The sequence below is a fragment of the Ptychodera flava genome, chromosome 17 (genome assembly GCF_041260155.1).
Source record: "Ptychodera flava strain L36383 chromosome 17, AS_Pfla_20210202, whole genome shotgun sequence".
In the NCBI taxonomy this organism is placed as follows: Eukaryota; Metazoa; Hemichordata; class Enteropneusta; family Ptychoderidae; genus Ptychodera; species Ptychodera flava.
This window is the reverse complement of record NC_091944.1, coordinates 25,836,524-25,858,480: the sequence shown is the minus strand read 5'-3', so window position 1 is coordinate 25,858,480 and position 21,957 is coordinate 25,836,524. Positions and strand designations below refer to the sequence as shown.

The window sequence follows — 21,957 nt, the reverse complement described above, 5'->3', positions numbered from 1 at the left end:
TGCAATGAAGAGGATGGCAACTAACGAAAATAATGACCCAGAAGGTAAATTTAAAAATCTAAAGTTTTGCGAAGCTGTCAAAAACTTTTAATATGATACCTTTTGTATGGTTGCATATCAGAAGAAATCATTACAAGTCAACAACATAAATAAATACTGCCTAAAATAAAAATGCAAACTGAATTTTAGTCAAAATCAGCGATGCCACAAACATTGAAACCCTTTGTAAATGTAAAATTTTTAGTCAACACAATGAGGCTATATTAAATCAAAGAAACAGTTCTTTTATGTTAGAAATTATGGCGCGGGAATACAGACGAGTAATGGCAAGATGTATTTCTTATTATCACTTGCTTTATAGAAATGCTGTTTTCAAAAATAGGGTCAAATTTATACATTTTCAATATATTAGCTGATGATTGATGTCTTTCTAATTCCTCATACAGAGAAAAGATACAAGAGCAGCAGAGCATCAACAGCGGATCTGGTGACATATTTGCAGCAAAAGCATGAGGCAGAAATAAAATATAAGCAGGATGCATTGGAGGTGGAGAAGAGGCGGCTCGCATTACAGAAAAAGCAACTTGAAATGCAAATGAAGATGTTAGAACAGCTTGCCAAGAAAAATTGATTAGATTTTATTTGCATTTTGATGAAATATATTAAGTTTGTATTTAATAGTTTACACTGTTTACATTGTTATTGTACCAAGCAGAATTAGTTGGTAAAATGTATAATGCCCTTCGACATGAATCGACCTGTGATCTTTTTATGATTAATTCCTGAGTTTTAGATGTGAGATGATGGAGACAAACATATCACCCTGCATCAACCTACACTGTAAAAATAGCGGACGCCAGACGCGTCTTTACGCGTTCAAAATGTAGATGTCGGTGTTCAAATTTGAACGGCTGTGTTCATATTGTTAACACTAGTGTTCATATTATTGACAATGATGTTCTAACCTGAACACGTAGTGTTAACAACCATCTCCTTCAAGTGTTCAAAAACTCAGCATTACAGAAATTTTACAATACTGTAAAACAATTGACAATCTTTAGTGTTTTTTTACTTTACTATGGCTATATAAAATAAACTATAGCATCGCTGTTAGGCAAAGGTACATGGATTTTGATGTAACGAATTTCCCACCAAGTGAAAAATATCTCCGGTCTAAAATTACTGAAAGCATGTTTTTTCTAAAAAAGAAAGTATACAAAATAATTTTACACATTTATTACGGGTTGAAATTTTGAAATTTGGAAAAGAAAATCAGATAACCACCATGAACGTTTTAATTTTAACATCGGCGTGCAAGAGGCGTTCTACTCCTTAACACTTGGTGTTCAAGTTTGGTGCCTCTTCTTATCCCGTCATGCATCAAAACGGAAGTTGCGACATTTTTTTTGTAAACGCACGCTGAAGTCGTGATCATGCGGAAGAAGACAAGAAAGGGAAAGTTTTCTCTCCAAAATAGTAAAAGGTGTTGAATTTTGAAGCATCTGTATTATTATTCTTTGAAATTATTTGTGTAGTACTTTGGAATAGCTAAAATACGTGAAGAAACCTTTTTTCTTTCAGTGGCTTGTATACTATACACTAGCTATCAATACGCAGCGGTGTTCGGGCCATGGCGTATCGATCGCACTCGGGTCAAGGGTCATCACAGCAAACTGTAGCGATGACCCTTGACCCGAGCGCGATCGATATGCCACACACCGCTGCGTAATGCGCCAGTCAATGTACACCCCACCTCGGGGTTTAGTGGGGATTTGGAAATTAGACCTGTGAAATCTGCCAAATGCCCCATCCCCTGGGGCAAGACAATCCGGAAAATCCCCACCTAACCCAAGTAAATCCCCCACATATGGGGTGGGGAATTTGTAAATTCCTACACACATGCAGTCTTTGGAATTTTCATGTCGTAAACAACCTGCATCAATATAAAAAGTTCATGTTCAACTTTAGAACAATTTTTATTATTTAAAACAGCATAGGTTTTGTGACATTTATGCTGTTCACAAATGTCTATCACAATCAACACAAATAGATCCAGGAAATAACATACTTTTCGCATTTGTTTTTCAGCCACTTATACTGTGACCAGATAAAAGTGTTGAGTGTGTCACTGTCACGTCACCTATTGGAGCAAACATTTACAATATTTTTCAGTCTAGTTTGCTTGTATGTTGTCAGGCATAAACATATTTCAGGCTAGAACAAATGATTTAATTAGATCAAAACACCAGATGTATCACACAAGACATGTCGCCTCAATAAACTAATTAAGCTGATACACAAGAGACATGATGTCCAATCTCACAAGTGCAGCTTTTTTGTCTTCTCTCTCTCATGCTACAAGCACAATGACACATTCTACATCAGTCATGCACTGATTTAAAACAAGCAGAGGAATGAAAATTCACAATGATCCGTGTTTATTCATCACAAAACACGGCAGAAAGATACTGTGTAAAATTCAACAGAACAGATGATCGGAATGATCACACTGATGAAACAGAACTGTTTCCCTAGCTACTGGTCATCATGAATAAATTTGATAATACATTTAGCGAACATAAAAAGGAATCCCGTCGTGACCGAACATGTTTTCCAAATACACAAGCATTTAAAGGGACAAAGTCGGCCATTTTCATGAATTTTGTTTGATGTGAGATACTACTTATATTGTTTGACATGTCGAAAGATACTGAAAGAATGGCTGACCATGCTATATTCGACCCCAGTTTTAGACACGATACATGCAAACCATCGCGAAAATGAATTAATGGTCATGACCATTAATTCGTTTTCGCGATGGTTTTACTTAATTTGTATAAAACTGGGGTCGAATATATGTATGGTCACTCATTCATTCAGTATCTTTCAACATGTCAAACAAAATAAGTAGTATATCGCATCAAACAAAATTCATGAAAAAGTCCCTTTAAGCTTTATCAAAAATAGAGTTGACCCGGAGGCTCTTTTTAGTGCTGGACCATGTCGATGACGCATCGTGAACATCCGAAATGTCACGCTCACGTGGGAAAATGTGGGAAATTTTGCGTAAGGTATGTTCAGTTTTCCAAAAAATAAGAATACACGGCGGATGAAAATCATTTATTTAGTTATCGATATTTAAGCCATCAATCACAAATGAACTGTCATGCACACCTCTGAATATTGCTGCAGCGTTCATCAATAGCCAGTTGAAAAGCTGCTTACCGGCCCACATGGCCTTGACAGCCACCTTTCGCCATGCTACCGCTCTGAACAACAACATACCATTACCAGGGCCTGAAAATTTCTGTTTTTTCCCACTGGTCCCAGGACCAGTGACCTGGGTTTTTTTTCACTGGTCCAAAGGTAAAATCCACTGGTCCTCAAAAATTTGCATAACAATACAAGAATGATTCATTTCTCATACTCAGTTTACTCATGTTATATATGCATTTCTATCAGATTTGCTTGGGATTTACATACAGCATAAACTGCCAATCTTTTTAATACAGACACACTGCATAAACATTTACTTGGTAGTTTTCTCAAGTTCTTGTACACACACTTGACATGTTTTTTACTATTGCTATAAAGTTCACTTCATTTTTGTAATTGCCCAGCGGTTGATTCTTTTCCAGTTAATTGTAAAAAATAGGTTGAAAACACCAAATATCTGAGAGGGACTTCTTTTTCCTTTGATAGCAATAGTAAATTGCCATAACGCTGTTTTGACAAGCTAGGCGGTTCTTGTTAAGGTCAACTACAATCGAGCTAGGGGGTCTTGACAAAATAGGAATTCAGCATGGTGACCTTCTAAATTCAGAAGCTTGCTTACTACGGACACTCCTCACGTGCTACGGACGATCGGAAAGTTGTAATGAGACTCCTTCCAGAGAATTTTACTGCAAAATACTACTTTGATAGACAGAGATATAATATTTTCACACAATTTTTGGGTTGCTGATATTTTTAGCTGAGGCTATGGTCTGGTTTTTACCACATTAAATTTTACATGTAACACGAGTACTCGTGGAGGCCCGTCATTAAATTTTACATGTAAAATGAGTACGTGGCCCGTCATTTGATTTTTGCAGTGCAGTGGCTAGTGGACGCACATCGCCTGGCTCATATCATGAATCGCAAACTGTAATAGAGTAACTGATTTTCCTTTAGAGTTTATGTTGTGATGAAAGAAATAGACTAAATTTTAAATGTTTGATTGACTTAAAGACGCGATAATTATTGTAATTTTTGTAGCTAAAAGACGTAGTCTCTCAATGGAATGGGCTCTTGGTTTTCGTGTAACTGGCTTTAGTGCGTCTCTGCTACCCCCATGGTTTCAGTAACTTCGGTATTTTGGGGGGACGTAGTTTCTAATTTTTCGTCAAAAGACACTAGAACACAATCTGGGAAAAGCACTGGACATTCCCTTGCAAAATAAATTGTCTTCTTTTTTGTATTGGTCTGCGGACTTTTTAGGGGTAATTAGTACTGGTTCGGGATAAAAAATCACTGGTCCGGGACCTCGGGTAATTTTCAGGCCCTGCATACGTGCGCATGCGTAGTTATTTACGAACATCTTCTGGGCCTGTCCGTCAAAGGAATAGGGGGATCAAAACGAGGCAATTGCCCCACCCCCTCGGGCACAGTTTCATGGCACACACGGTCTAATCCCCCACATTTTTCCCGTATCGCCCGAGGTGGGGGGGGTGGGGGTTTACATTGACTGGCGCATAATCACAGCTAACACATGTCTTTAGTAATCACAATCGCATATAAAACATTAGTTAAACATCGCAGAGTGTACACTCTGTTGTTTCAGCATATGAGAGTTGGCCTTTCTTTTTACTTTTCTTAGTCGATGACAAGAAGAAGCCAATATTTTGTAACAGAGTCGAAAAGAGGCACTGTATACCAAAGTCACCCCTTTCCTTAACCTAAAAAGGCCCCCTTGTCTTTCATTTGAAGTCTCATGTCGCCATATTATCTATTGTTACATTATTTTCAGGATATGAAAAGTTTGATATACCTGGTAATCGAAGAGTTATGACAGAAACTGATGGTGCAGAAATTGAAGAAGATGAGTGTAGAGGTGGCTGTCTGGAAACAAGCTTGAGAACCTGAGTTCATCTCTAATGTAGATTTAAACTTCCGAGGGTCAGTAACTCAATTTTGATAAGTTTCTGTATTTTTGTTCTGAATTAATCTAAGCTTTGGTAGAACGCTATGATCAACTAAATGCTACTGGAGAATAAGTTTTCAAATAAGTGTAGTCTCCCTTATCAGATGCAAGGTGGAATGAAGAATTGAAGCAGAAAGCGACAGAAAATTCAGAGTGAAAAATGTACACTATGAATTTCTGAATTTTCTGAAATTTTCACTCTGAATTTTCTGTCGCTTTCTGCTTCAATTCTTCATTGCACCCTTGCATCTGATGAAGGAGACGTCAAGTCTTTGAAGGCTTATGCTCCAGTAACATTTAGTTGATCATAGCCTGCTACCAAATCTTAGATTATTTTGTATTGTAGATCAACACGTCGTTTGTTCTCGATTTGTAATGTTTTTTAGCTTTGCTTTTAGCGACGCAGAGCTTATCTAATTGGTAAACGTATGGCATCGTCCTCAATTTTTACATCCCAAGCTGTTTCTTCAAGACGGCCAGTACAATTCCTTTAATATTTGGAGTATAGGTTCCCAGAGATTTCCAAATCATATATGTTCAAGTTATGGTGAAATACGCAAATTTGTATTTTTGAGGCAAATTTTGCTATTTATTGGCAAAAATCTTCTTCTCTCTTACTGGTAGTTCGACGTCTTCAATATTTGGTAAACATGTCTCTAAGAATGACCTTCTAAAATTTGTGCTAGTTGTGATGAAATATTCAAATTTTTATTTATCATGGCAATTTTTTTCGTTTTTGGTCAAAACATTTTAAAATTCTTCTTCAAAACTAGTTAATGAACAGCTTTGATATTTTTGACATAAGTCTCTGCGGATAGCTTTTTCAGATTGTTCAAATGATGCAGAAATATGCACATTTGTATTTTGAGACATAAAAGACATTTCAGACTATTTTTTAAGACGTAGGGAATTATCAGAATGTGATATATTCAGGTTAAGATGAAATCTGCAAGTTTTTATTTGGGGTAAATTTTACCATTTTTGGTCAAAACATTTGTATCTTAAAATTACCCGTTTGATAGCTTTGATATTTGCTACACATGTTTTTCGGGATGATCTCAATTCGATATGTCCAAATCATGGTGATATCTTCAATTGTGTATTTTTGCAGCTATTCCCGATTTTTGGTGAGGCCATTCCGAATTGAGCTGTCAGAGATCCTTTACATAACACTGCGAGCTCTTTCGACGTCTAAGTCGCTTGTTGTATTGCTATATTGGTGTTGAAAGGGCTAACATTTAGGTTGTTGCCATTGGTTTTAGACTGCAGTTTTCCTTTTACAAGTGAATTTTAGTAAGGACTGAAATTTCCAGGTTCAACAGCAAATGCTTATTGACATACAGAAGAAAACTTATGAACGAAGTCAAAATTAGTTAATGTGTTTTCAATTTCTGAGAAGTAGAGTTTTGAAATGTCACTTATTTATTTCAGGCTTTATTTAAAGATATTCATAACAGACAAACCTTTCCGTTAAAGCCCCAGTGCTGCTAACTTTTGTTGATAATTTCACCATTTTTATTTTGAATGTGAACCATTAATCCTTGTTCTTCTCCCCAAAGAATGTTGATATACACAGTATCCATCTTGTCAACTCAGCCCCTATGGTTGTAAACTGCATTGTTATTGTTGAAAACTGACTTCTGGTTCGGACTAGAATTCAAATGTAAACAATATTCATGCATTTTAAACATATAGACGCTAAGTTTACAAGTAAAAGTGGGTGTTCTAACATTCTTTGGGAGTAGAATAAGAAGTTGCAATTGATTTATAAAATAAAAATAATGAAAAATCATCGAAAGTTAGCAGCACTGGGGCTTTAATTAAGGACTTTGTTGGACAAGAAAATTGGTTTTACACTTCCAAGGACCCCTTTACCCACTTTCTGCATGTTGTGTCTTAACTGTGACACTTTGTTACAACTTGACATGCTGTGTTTACTTTAGTGTGGACAACTATGTACCATGTACATCAGAGAAGCCTTGACTAGCCTTTTTCCAAGTTTGCAATTGTCTATACAAATACGATGGTATCAACCGGGACTCGAACCCAACGTACAAGAGGAAATGTCTTAAACTATCTTACAAAAACGGAGTAAACATTTCATACGAATACGTGTTTTCAACACAATAATTACGCCAGATTTTGAGCTTTTTCAAAATATATATTTTTTAAGTTTTATAAGTTTTAACATATAACGAAATCCACAATATTGAAGTCAAACCTGTTTGTCATTACTTTGTTCATATATTTTGAAAACGATCGACAGTGTTTATAAAGATTTCTTTTGTTTATGTTTTGATAGGAAGGTGTTTACACCGTTGGTGTTTTCCTCTGACAAACTTTACAAGTGACCATGTTTATTTTCAATTTTACACTAAATAATTGTATTTTACTCAACTAATTTTTTGTATATTTTTAGAATAAAATAACTTTACTGAATATCAGTGGTCCGTTATGTTATTTCCAGGCTTGAACACCCCTGAACGCCAAAAGTTAATGTGTTCAATAAGTGCATATCATGTGTTCAATCTATTAACACACTTATCGTTGAACGGCGTCCATGCGTTCAAAAAGTGTTACAGCCCTTTGAACGCGTAAATGCGTTCAATTTTTTGAACACATTTCATGTGCAACGTGTGTTCAGATATGGAACACCATGTGTTCAATATAATATCTGATGAACACATAGTGTTCAAAATCTGCACACGGTTTTCAAAAACTGGACGTTGGTTGAACACGTAGTGTTAAATTTCTGAACGTCTAGACGCGTTCAAAAAGTGTTACAAAAAGGCGTTTAATTGGTGTTCTATCCTTGAACAATAACTTTACAGTGTAGATGTGACCGGACAGGAATGATAGCGCTGTTGATACAGCAGAAAGCGTGATGGGTTGGTGTAGGTCAAACACTGTAACTAGGTAGTGCAGGTAAAACACTGTGACACATCCATAACAGAAAACTGATTCCAGTGAGAATCATATTCTGATATTTCGGTGAAAATTCAGGCCAACGACTTCGCATTTCTCTCGTGTCATGATATCATGACACGAGGGATATGATCTTCCCGGCCTAGCTCAGCTTAGCTGTGGTTGTAAGTGACTTCGACACCACCACATTCAGCAACACATTGTGGACGACGGTGAACTGCCGACACAGTGAGCATGATCATGTAATTCCGACCAATTGCAGCTCTCACCCTTCAAACAACTACTTAGTGGTGTGCCCACGTCTTACAATTGTTATGTAATTGTTGATTGACTTCTGGCATGTTGCATTGTTGGTGTAGTGCCGCTAGTGGCCAAGGACTCATGCCTTGTAGCGATTTGCATTCTCTTTCATCGACAACACAGCTAATTATAAAAATAGACACTTACTGGAGCGCAATAAAACAGAACCCCCAAGAGTCCATGATAATACTATTCGATGAGCTGAAATATCACAATAAAGTGATGTCGATAATCAAAACTCGCTATTACGAGAATCAAATCTCCGAGCATGATTACGAGAACATAAATCTTCTAATAACGAGATTTTTATACTTGTTTTTTCTTACCATTGTGGCATGCATACACATTTGGTAATAAATGTTACACGTTGTTGCTAAGACGAAATGCAGCACTAAAACTTAAGTTAAAATAGATATATGCCCAAAAGATTTTCTCGAGCAGTGCTGAAGACAATCTACATGTATGGTATGATCACTGCGCGACAATAGCATGTCGCCTTCGGCACCTATAAAAGCTTACTCGCGTACTTCCACTGAAATGACGTCAGTCATTTTCATCATTTATTACGTCTCAAAAAAAACGTGGTTACGGAAGAAATGTAAGTTGGTGGGGAACCTTTTTGGCTACGACCACAAAAAAGACACCACAAAAACGATCCTTCTCAGGACCACATGCCACACGGTCTTTCTGACGACTACTACTTAGTCTAGAGAGAAAAAAAGTGTACCGTTGGTCGTTTATGCAATGGTACTTTTACAAGCGGTTTGCGTGCTGCACTAATACGTTCTTGCATTAAATCTGGGTAAACATCGCTTGGACGTATGAAAATTTGAACAATCATAATTAGCAGTTTCATGACATCTACAAAATTAATGTTGTCAAATGATCGTTCAGGGCACACGGTTCGGAACATATCCGTTCTCTGACAAAGGCACATTTTTTCAGTTTATTTTCCTCTCCTGTAGTCGCTATATATTCACAGGTCAAGATTCAATGACAATTTGAGCGGTAAACATGACAAAATTACGGGATTCTGAGACCAAAGACAACACGTCCTTTGAGTAGAGCACATGCCCTGTGGAGGGATTGTTGCACCGTAGAGTAACCGTGACACGTCCGATTAGTGGCGTGAATTTCTGATATTTGCATAGACTTACTGTAATCCGGCTTTTAAAGGGGAGGTTCCTGTTTGACACTGTTAAAGAAATACTTCACATTTCTAGGAATCGCAAAGTGGAATAAACAGCGACGGATGCAATGCCAGAGAGTGCATGAGAAAAGCATTCGTCAAAATAGCAGACTATGACCTGGAGATCTGATGTTGGTCATTTGAGAGTGCAGGAGGTGGAACTGCATGTGTTGGTACTGAACCACTAGCAACATGCTGGTCAACAAATTTTAGGCTTTGACAGCTCCGTCTTTGAGTCTTTGAGCAGTTTTAATTCGTCTAGTTTTCATTTTAGGCATATGTTTAGTGGGTAGTACTATCAGACAGAAACTTGAGTTTTTAGCTAATTACATATGTAGAAGTACGGCCAGATATATTTCTAGACCTCATAAGAAACGACAATAAATAACTTATGAATATCGTTTAGTCCTCATGCTTTAATAGGTATCGCTTTAGACGTTATTAAACGTACTGATTTATTCATTAAAATGTATGCCGTATGTTGTGGGTTCGAACCCGATTGAAAACTAGCCGTATTTGGTACAACTAATGAATATGTTTTCCAGGAAAAGTTGTCCTTAAATGTATGCAATTTAGTTTGAAGTGACTGATAAGCCCATTGTGGTTTGGTGTCGTCTTGGTGTCGTCTTGGTGTCATCTGCAGTGACTGTTCTTGGATTTTCTCCTAGTACGGCAAGGCAATCATTTGATTCCTACCAAGAGAGGTTGCTTACCTCTTGATAAAGGAGGTAAAGATTTGGTTCATCTTTCTACACGTCTTAACTCACTCCGCTTGAGATATCTACAGCGTTATCTATAAGGACACTCTCCACATCCTACTTTTCTTTATACAGACTTCTATTTCAGTACTGTCGGTCAGCTACGTACAGGGAACATTTACTCTTAACAAATTGAATTTTATTTAACAGTGTTATTCTTCCAAAATTTCATCGAGAACTCCTTACGTGTTGGGAGTCGACTGAAAAAATACGCAAAGGAAATTCTGATGACATCTATTTGATTTCGAAGGAACCGCTCTTTTATAAACCGCTTATCCCACAACTTTACAATGTGTGTGACAGTAATAAAGTTTGTTTTGTACGCGGTGGAATTACTACAATCGGTGATTTGATTGATACTCATGAGAAACGTTGGTTGTTAGCATCAGACATTGCTAGTAAAGTTAATATCTGTTCTCGTCATCTGCTGACTCGGATACTCAGAGAAATAAATGATGCTATCCCAGAATGAATCCATTATCAGCAGTTAACTGGAAAATCTGCAGCCAACTGATACTGCTTCTCCTTCTCACTAGTATTTTGAAGTGTACCACTCAAAGGAACTCAATCTTGCCTTTTACAAACTGGAAAGAGGTGCGATATATAAATATCTTATTTGAGTCCAGCATTCAATACGTCGTCTAGATGCCGTTGACACAGTACGGGGGATATTCTAAGTTTATCAGATACTGTAAAACCAAACTTCAAAGCTTGTCATGTTTCACCTATCCACCAAAAAGGGTTATGCATGGAACTATCGCCACGGGAAACTTTCTTCATCGTGCGTGCTGGTCTTTGTTTGAATGCTAATTGCACACTTTGTGACACGCAAGATTCCATTATGCATGCCCTCTTTGAGTGTCGGAAAATACAACCGTTCATGAGCTTATCACAAGAATAACTTATTTACTAAGTTATGCCAATGAATTCACGCTCCTATTTCCTGGTATTTCATCAATCCACCAATAAAAAATATCATAGTCAGTAAACCTGCCATTTCTCTTTTCATTTATATAACGACTATTGCGAAGCTAGCCATTCATCTTGCGAGAAGAAATAAAAAAGCATCATATTGATCCAGTTTATTCCTTATAAGTTTTAAAACCCGTTTTCGAGTACACTTACTTCTAGAATTTGTTTATTGCAAACTGATTCAAAACACAGACTTGCTTGTTCATGTTGACATGGAACTTTAATGATGCAATTTTGGAGTAAACAATGGTCAACCTTTTCTGAATTTCTGAGTTTCATAACTTGTTTGTTTTAGCTTGCTGCTGCTGCTGCTACTACTACCACTACTACAACTACAACTATTACTACTACTACAACTAATACAAGAAGCAAGAAAATATCAATTTGATTTTGTTTTCACGCTAGCGACGGCGGCTAAATAGTTCAGTCGAAGACTTAGCTGCAAAGTCTTTAATTGTCAGATATTTAGCCATGTTTCCCAACCTTCTGTCATGAACTCTCCGAGACCAAGTACTGTTGTAGTGCCCAATAAATACGTCGGCATCTGCGAAGACAAAAAATAACAACATGAACTAATTATTATTTTCCTATGAATGAGAATCATTATCACGGAATATTCAAGTGCCACGAATATCTGCATTTGCAGATCGCCATATGTAAAACAAAAATAGTCTATTTAGTAACTACGGACGTTCCGTCAACAACTCAATTTCTGTTCTTCAAAAGTGGCTTCGCCTTCACTAACTTTTCTAGGTGACAATATTTAACTGCACTTTTTGACAAAAAAGACATTTTAATGACTTTACTTTAATATAACATCTATATTTTAAAGAGCTTTACGAGACGAGGTGTTTGTGACAAAAATGTAATTAATTTCAGAGTATATATTTCATCAAAGGCAAAATGTTCTTGCAAATAAAAGCATTCTTAAGTAGTATGTAAGACAACATGTACATTTGTATGCTGAAAACGTTGCCATTGCATTTCATAGTGGAAGACCGATCATCTAGAGCGTAAAGGATTGAAACAACTACTTTTCACGTAGTGTAAGACAATGTATATAATGATTTCCATAGTGCTGAAAACATTGAAGTTGTACTCCCCTCACATCAAATGAAACGCAGCACTGTCGTCCTAATGTCGGATAAGTAGACTTAAACTGGCAACTGGCATCAAAACTTGACTAATGCTCGCAGTTGGAAACCATGAATTCTCGGCACTGTCTAGTATCAACTATGTTTCCCCGTCTGAATTTTGCAAAACTCGAAAATAACGTTTTTGTACATGGATAACACAGGGCAAAGCGGCCATTTTGAATTTCAGATATCTTTAAATCTGGTAGATTGGTAACGAAAAATTGATAGATAACTTTGCACAGACTCCTTTGCATAGACTGATCTAATAAAATGCGATGGTGCATTGAATCGTTGTTCATATAATGCATAGTTCTTATAAGTAAGCTTGAGTGGTAGAGAATTGTTTTACCTAAACATTAAAATTTGTACATGTAAACTTACTTGCGCAGAGGTCTTGTTCGATAAGAGACCATATATAAGGGTCGTTCTTCTCTTCAGCATGTCTGTCATTTGTGATATTTTCAGCAGAAAAGGTATCTGCGACCCCTAGACTCCTGAGTACTCGCACGAAGTTCTACAAAACATAAGGGTACACTGTCCTTGAAAACAAATTGCTTGTAAAAGTAAACATATTCAAACAATACCTGTGATCAACGACTCATGGAGTGTGCTATGTACTAAAACGAGAATGTTGATTTTTGCAAAGAGAGCATCTGGAATTGGAAATGTATGAAATAAGCTAGCTGTTTTATCATGCAGCAAGAATAAATTTACATATGTATTACTATTATTTGTGATTGTTGTCGAGAAAAGCGTACCAAACAATTAATAAAATATTATGAAGACAAAAGCTACAGGGCAGGGGACAATAGAGAGTCGAGGACCACTTCACATGCCCAAACGCTTCAAATATAATTTCTTTTATGCAATTTAGTTTACTTAATCCTGTATAAACAAAAATTACTGACCAAACACAACAACAGCTTCATCACATTCAAACAATCGTCTCTCAAATATTCCACAACAATCTGACATTCAATTAGAGCTCCGACTCAAAATAAACGTGGAAATATATTTTATAACTATTCTTTACTGTGAACATACAAAAGGGCAAGCAACGTGTGCACACTTAATAAACGAAAAATGGCAGAGCAGTGCAATATAAAATTTATTTGGAAATGTTAATTTCATATCTATTTCGAGGCTATCATGCGTGTGACTCGTCACCAGAGCATGTCTTAATCTTGCCGATAAACTAATGTATCATGTTCAGGCCACTAGCTTGTTCTACTCAGTGCTGATGTGGATACGTGCACAGCGTGTATCAAACCTGTTAAGTGAAAATTTAATTATAATTGAAATACTTTTCATGCAATTTTTATTTCATGGAAAAAGACGAAATATTCTTTTTTTTTCGACTTTTCAATAAATGATACAAATGGAAAGAAAAAAACTAAGTCTTCCAAGATAAAAATGTGATATGTAATTTTAGATTTGTTTAACAAAAACAAAAATAATTTGTACTAAAATTTGTTCAGTTCCTCTGACAATTAAGTGTCCGATTTCAAACATAAAAATTTTGAACGCATTATGTTAAAAATCAAATAAAGGGAGCTTTGGTGAAAACGGTTAATATAAGGAAAAAGAAATCCCATGGCAAATAATTGCAAGATTTTTTGAATGTTTATCAGAATGGAGTTGCCGCAAAATACCTTTAAAAACCTTACTGTAAATATTTTGCTTGTAAAACGAAAACTAAATAACATGGTTCTTATTCTAACGAAATACAAAAAGAGTTCTATATGTTTATTATCGGTAGAACCTCGTAACAGATTTTCAGACCCTTAAACGTGTACAATGCTTAATTTAAGTGTGCTAAAGTGGTGCAAATATTTAAGAAAAGCGACAGATCCGTCACGGTCATAGGGTACCACTGGCCAGAGTGGGTGTTATCTGTGGTTTCGCAAAGTTATAAAGTTGTGTCTTTTCGAATGGAAAAAAATCTTTGTAATAAGCATTTATTTCATTAAATTCAGTCGGATATCAGACAAGGTTTGAAACAGGTCTCATTAACAATATGGGTCATACCAAAACTAACTTTGACCACGGTAGCAATTAGGCTGTCTTTCAGCTGAAGAAAGAGTTGCATATTTACAACACTTAATGCATAACATAATACATGGTCTTACGTATTTGTCTGCAGCCGTACTCATGTAAAACGTAACGTAAATATATTTCTGTTTATAAACTATTTGGACTCTAAGGTAAGGCCTCTCCGATTTGGTTTCAGGATTGTATATTAAATGTGTATTACAAAGTATATTACTATTATAGAATAATTTATTACTTATCTTTAGAATTTTGACTCAAATTGTGCTCTCAAACAAAAAGTAAATACACAGTGTTCTTGTCAAAAAGTCCAACAATCAGTTCGATGAAGTTTCTTTAGGGTTTTGCTGCTTTTACTAATGTTATTTTGTTCCTTTATTTGTTAAATGTCAATAGTGCTCATGAATTCTTTTTGAATACAATGATAGGTATAGGTATTAGGACTTTCATGTAAAAATAGCTTATGATCGTGAGTATTTTATGTTCGCTTTTCCATCTGCTTATGTATTATTTTTGAGGTTGACTGTTTGTGCAAAACAATTTGATAAAAAATCAACAACATGGCTTACCACTTCTCAGGGCTGTAATATTAAGATCATAGGGTAATTAATAGTTTCATAAGCTCAGTTTCTTGAAAATCAAAAATCATGTTGCCAATAGAGTTAAAACAGGGATGGTGGTCATTTTGAAATCGCCTGTCGGTAAATATTTTACAGTTCCATATTTTTTACGATGATGTACGCTTTTCATTCTTGAGAGTGAAAGGAAAGGGTTTGAGGTTGATTACGGAAAGTTTGGAATAAAAGTTTAAGACTTTTATTTCGAAGGGCGTACTACCTAATTTTTCCATATATCACAAATGCTACATACACTCATACTCTACGTTTCAAAACCCTCTTCACATTATAGCTTATTGTGAGAATGTTAGACGAATCATATGCCAGGCGTCGCCGGTTGATTTTGTCTGGCGGGATACACTGAGTTTGAGCATTGGAAGGTTCATTAGTATGATATTATTTACTACTGCACACTTTTTAGAATCTTGAATCAGGTCATCTCCAATAAGTTGTTTTGCCCCTCTCAGAAAATCTCTACACATCTATACTCAGTATTGTGGTGTTATAAGTTTTCATACCTCCAACAAACATCGGACAGTGGCATTTAAAATAATCCTATACAATAGTGTACATTAATCTACATTATGGAATACAAAATATTGAGTCAGCGTAATAGATTTCAAGAACTTACCGTTGAGATAGGTGGAGTAGCAACGTACACTTGTGTTAAATTGTTGGTTTTCATGAAATTTTGAATAGAGTTAGCAATGTTGCGCGTTAGATTCATCATTAGCCCAAGGTCCCGCCTGTAGTATTCACATTTTTTGTTATGACCACTGTCGACATCTTCACACATTGCTTTGTATCTACAAAACATAATCAAAATCGACAAGCTTTGTGTAGAGAAATAAAAGAAGGTCCAATTTCTGTATGAAGCAATAACATAACATAATCTTTTGCAATGTCAGCTTTAAAATATTTCCACAAAGCTAAAGTACTCGACACTATATATTGTTCACGTTTCTTCTTTAGAATACACCGCAAGTGTAGGCAATCGACTCTGGGCAAGACATTACATGAATTTACATTTTTACGTCATATTTACGTCATAGTTTTCGTTATGTTAAACGCATAGTCATATTAACAGCATTGAAATTGGCTTTATATTTCCAAAGCTCATAAAGTAAATCGAAATATACTATTTAAGTTTCGAGTTTTTAGAATTTATAACATGATTTAGTTTCCCCATAGCAATGTGAAAAAATAGTCTCGTAAACTGATGAAAATGTCTAACTAAACTTACCAAACACCAAAAGTAAGGAGAGAAACTAATCATGATTCATCATATTTAATTCCGATACCTGCTATTATAAACCGTTGCAAGATCATTTTGCTGACTGTACACAACTTCAAATTGCTTAGATCGAAATTCTTATTTACTATTTATTAAAAGCTTATTTACAGTTCATTCGGCTTGTTCCTCCAATGAATGGCAAGGTATGGCCGTCCCTTCAATACATTGTTACGAATGCTCTCCGCTGCATGCTGTATACCTAGTGACGGTACCAGATGCTCGATGACTTTTTCACCAGTAGTCCGTGCGGAAAGACCTCCAAAGTGTAGGGCCCAAACTCCAACACAGTTCATCGAAGACGCTGCTTCAAGTTGTTCTATGAATTGATCGTTTGTTGCCGGTAGCTGTTCGTAATCTGGTAGTGCTACACCGAAAGCAGAACGATAAAGTTCTGCAGAAATTGAATACGCATGCATAACACGCCTTCCGCCTTTAGGAGATGTTAAGAGAGTTTCAACTGTTTTGTTGCAATTTGCGTTGAATTCTTCCAGAGAGATCATATTCACAATTGTCTTCAACTGGTTGACATCAAATGTCTCTTCTAGTGTCCTTGTGTCTGTCGCTTGTTCGTGTGCAGCGAACATACGATGTTCATAAAACACGACTGAGTTCACCAAAGAACGATTTTGCATGACAGCGTATTGCACAGCAGATCTAAAATGACCGTACTGACAGTTTGGGCCACCGCGATGTATGGCACTGATATACAGCAGAAAGCGTGTAGATGAAGTTGTATTGACCTGCGGACGTAATAAGACGTATTGAAAGTAGCCTGCTAAATTTAACTATAAAAGCAACAGTCCAAACGCTTCTGTATAAGACAAATGTAAAAACCTATCTTCATGTTAATGAGGCTAATGTAAGTACAATATGTATAACAGTGATACGCAACGATGTGACATTGTCTTTATGTGTGATACTTGTTGCAAGGAAGTAATACATACGGCTAGTTTTCAATCGGATTCGAACCCACAACATACGGCATCAGTCGCCTAGCTGAGAGGCCACAGAGAGAACCGCTCGGCTAAATCTCCACTCCCAAAAAAGAGTGGTTCAATAGCCGGCTAAGTTGTTACATTTTTCTGACTGAGACCGCCCAACACGTTGTAGAGTTCGTGAAGCACTCACGTACCAAGCTCACTATCATACATCGCACATACACACTTTATCGAAGCGAAGAAACGAATTTCACCGCTTTAACTTTTACATGCTTAGTATTGGCCAGACTAATTAAACGAGAGAACTCTTTGGGAAGCTTGTGAAGTGCAGGGACGTTTTCACAAACGGTGCCTGAAAGTAACATGTGCTGTCGATGACGCATTACACAAAATAAACCACCGAATTTCATTGAATACATGTCGGTAAGTTTGCAAAATAGATCTTGATATTCCTGATAGAAAGATTCGTCAGCGCCTCACCTTAAAGGAGAGGAAGAAGAGTTCCGCAGAATATGTACATAGCGAATACACATCAATAGAAGCTTCAAACCATCAATTACCTTAGATTGCATGACTTCAAAACTTAATTTTGAAGTACTAAAAATAAAGCAATTAAAGAGGCAGTCATATCACTATATAAAACCAAACGACAAAATTACTGCTTAAAACATTGTTTACACTTACAGATTTAAAAGCTGTCTGCTGCCACTTCATTGGAGTCGATGAGCTCACATTAATTCTTGTGTCTTTCATACCATAGGTGTTTTTGTTTTCGGTTTTCTCTGGAGTCAGTGTCATCTTCGGTCGTGGTAGGTAGCCTATTCCAAAATGATCATAATCAATATTTATCCAGAACAACGTAAAAACGCAAATTACAATTGAGGCTGAAATAATTGCAACAAAGCCTCTAAGCAGCATGGTCTGAGTGATTTCCAAAGAGAGGTAGCTGTTGAACATAAAGAAATATGGAGAACGATACAATCATTCTTTTTAGGTGGAGCATCTGCGATACCCGACCCAAACGCTACCCTTTAACCTTTGCAAAGATTTGATCAGGATACGAATATGACATATGGCTTAAGGCAACCTGTCCCGTATTAATGAAGACAGCCTATTAAACCTTTGCATAAATCTGACAAATGCTAGGCAACCTGTTCTGTATAGGCGTCCCTTAATGAATTATCTACGCATAACAAAATCATCTTTATTTATCAACCGATAATCAATTAATATATATATATATATATATATATATATATATATATATATATATATATATATATATATATTATATATAAATAAATTATATATATAAATACATATGTGTGTTATGTCTGTGTCCCTCTCTCCCCTCTGTCTGTCCTCTCTCTCTCTCTCTCTCTCTCTCTCTCTCTCTCTCTCTCTCTTCTCTCTCTCTCTCTCTCTCTCTCTCTCTCTCTCTCTCTCTCTCTCTCTCTCTTCTCATCCTTGATGTCAGTAATAGCATATTTGGCTTCTTGTGAGTAAACAGTATTGTGCCCGCATTCATAGTGAACTGTCACAAGGATTCTCGTAATACGAAACAGCTTGAACGTATTTGCCACATAACTATATTCTATGGATCGGAATATTAATTGGATTTAAAGGGATTTATATCGACATACTGATATTTCAGGCTTAAATTAAAATAAGCAAATTAATATAAAAACATGTTTCACTGTTGCGATTAAGAATTCTAGACAGGCTCTCAATTAGTATATTTGTTAAGGGTGCATAAGCGTAATGCCTTTTGAGTGACATATTTTTAAAAAACAACGATGGGAATCTTTAGAACGACGGAGATGAGACATGGCTTGTAATACTTCTAAACTAATACATAATTAGTAGCTATTGACAAAGACAAATTTCTGACATCTCCAAAGCAGGTTCACTGAATAAATTGGACCACAAAAAGAGTCAGGTTTCCTTGTCTCAATCAAACTATAGGAAAGTATGTTTTTTTTTGCAAACTATGAGGAAATCGAAAAATTTTGTTGTAGACGTGGCAAAAACACTTCACATTATTCAGATCCAAAGTAGCAAATTCAAATCGAAGTGGTTGTAATTTTCAAGAGCTTTATTTTTATAGTGTCTTTATTCGGAGGAACATGGAAGGAATTTTTATTCCTAAAATGAGGAACATGAAGATGCCACGCTACCATAAGATACATTTTGACTTTGCCGGCTCATATTCATATTCGCTGCACTGGATTTTGGGAATGTACACGGTTTTGGGTGTACGGACTAGGATTACTGATGACGCAGTTAATTTTGCGTACACTGGGTAGGATTTTTTTTGAATTCCCCTGAAACGATAGTTTATCAAGGGGTAAACACTTCCTGTTACACTCTAGGGAGGATTTGAGCTTTTCATTTTTACGTTTTGTCTGAATATTTAATGGCAATTTGTCTTCATGGATAAAATCACAGTCCTAGCTGAACACGATTATTCCGTAGCCGGGATAATCGTAGCAAATCTTCTCCACAGTCTGCCTGACAGTCAGAGAGCGCTCAGTGGAAATACATCTCTACTTACTCAACTAGTAAGTAATCTCCGGACGGAAAAGGTCCGCAAAAGTCAACATCAACTTTCAGCCAGGGCTCAGACAGTGCAATGGCTCAGACTGGTTCTCACTGATCGATGCTTGACATGGAATGCAATTGGCTATGGCTACTTCGACTTGTCTATCAATATTGGGAAACCATACCTTTTCCCGTAACAGACGTTTAGTTTTTACTATGCCTTGATGGTCTTCATGCGCTGGTGATATGGCATGAGCTTGGAGACTTTCTGGGACGACAATTGTGATGCCACGGGACGACAATTCTGGTGCCACGCAGAATTATGCCATGTTCAGATGTGACTGTCAGCTCTCTATGCACCTTACTGATTGCAATAAAGGCTTCGCTTTTTACTTCACCACTGTGGTCTTTCGGGACATGTTTCCACTTGCCATTTCTGATATATTCTGTTACCTTCTGTACTGGTAGCTTCTTGGACTTAGAGTAAGGCCATGGCTTTTGGTACAGCATTTTCTGTTACAAACTGTATGTACTCTTCTGATACTTTAGTGGCTCTGCTACTTGGTTCATCTTGCAAACATACTGGGTATCTAGAGATATAATCTGCTGGATTGTCTTTGCCTGCTCTATACACAATCATGTAATCATATGGGTGTAATCTCAAATTCCATCTTTCTATGCGAGCTGTTGGTTTGGACCGTGGATTGCTAAATATTGCTTCAAGAGGATTATGATCAGTAATCATGGTGAAGTTGTTGCCATATAAATACAGGTGAAAATGCTCACAGGCCAATACAAGAGCAAGGGCTTCCCGCTCGGTTTGCGAATAGCATTGCTCCACTGGAGTGAGTGCTTTACTGGCACATGCTAAAATACGTGCAGGATTTTCGAGTGTGTCTTTTTGAGTCAGTATTGCTCCCAGCCAACTGGGCTTGCATCTGCGATAAGGTCGGTGTGTTTGGATGGATCATAGTAACGCATGACTGTGTCGCTGCTTAACTCTCATTTCAATGCATCCAATGAATTTTGGTGTGCTTCAGTCCATTTCCATTTGACATCTTTCTTTGTTAGTTCTCTGAGGGGATGGGTTATTGTGGCAAAGTCTGGGATAAATCTTGAACAATAACTTGCCATTCCCAGCAGGCTCTTTATTACACTCTGGTTTGTAGGGGGACTTGCATTCTGTATCACTAACACCTTTTTTGGGTCAGGTGACACTCCATCTTCAGAGAAGATATTTCCATAGTATTCAAGCGAGCTTTTATTGAATCTACACTTTTCTGCATTAAGTGTGAGATTCTTCTCGCGGATTCGCTTAAAGACTGCTTTCAGGTGTTCATAGTGATTTTTCTCATCAGTGCCTGTGACGATGATGTCATCATTTATATTTCTGACACCAGGTAAGCCTTGTTGAGCTTGCTCAATGTTATTTTGGAACACTTCAGCTGCAGACGTCACACCAAAATTCAAACACTTGTATCATCTTAGACCAACATGAGTCGAAAAAGTAGTTATATATAAGGACTCAGCGTAGTGCAGAAGTAAGGCTTCTTATGCGTAGCATCTTTAATATCTAGAGCAAGTGTCAGATTTTCGAACCGTTTGATCCATTTTTCCATCGTATGCCTACAGTGCTCAGCTCCGATTTTAACTCGACTTTAGGAAATGGCGGTAACTCACATGCGGTCAACATCTTGGATCTATTGCGCACTTACTTTTACTGACTGAAGTTTGTTGACGTCTGTGCTTGTCTACCAGCTGTTCTTTCAGTCTCTGGCGAGGTACCAGTTAGAGTTCGGACGATACCATCCTCGTCGCCAATGTTGTGTCGCCTGAATAATAAAATGTCATGCGGAAATATACAGACTGAACTGCCTTTATTTGGGAGGCCTTCCGACCCCGCTGCTTATCAATACCACAATACCGAAGGAGACTAGAGCGCCCTCATAGGACACTCATACTCATAGTGGGCGCCGGACACCACAGGGCCTATGGATAACGGACAAGTTGACTGACAATGATCGACTTAAATAAACAAAATGACTATAATGTAGCT

The 21,957-nt window shown here is 36.9% G+C and overlaps 1 protein-coding gene across 3 annotated transcripts; it reads right to left on the bottom strand.

The window, feature by feature from the left end:
• Positions 1–11,535: 11,535 nt before the first annotated feature.
• Positions 11,536–21,823, bottom strand: LOC139115882 (uncharacterized). Of its 3 annotated transcripts, none has more exons than XM_070678289.1 (6): positions 20,087–21,823; positions 18,045–18,178; positions 16,531–17,162; positions 15,760–15,934; positions 12,844–12,976; positions 11,536–11,870 (listed from the first exon to the last, which is right to left on the bottom strand). In XM_070678289.1, exons 2-6 carry the CDS (start codon positions 18,156–18,158, stop codon positions 11,728–11,730), a joined length of 1,197 nt encoding a protein of 398 aa, XP_070534390.1. In that variant the 5' UTR covers positions 18,159–18,178; positions 20,087–21,823; the 3' UTR covers positions 11,536–11,727. The 3 variants fall into 3 exon arrangements, with proteins under 3 accessions (XP_070534390.1, XP_070534389.1, XP_070534388.1); XM_070678288.1 differs by having other exon boundaries at positions 11,593–11,870; positions 21,617–21,699; XM_070678287.1 differs by lacking the exon at positions 20,087–21,823 and having other exon boundaries at positions 11,593–11,870; positions 18,045–18,410.
• Positions 21,824–21,957: the final 134 nt, after the last annotated feature.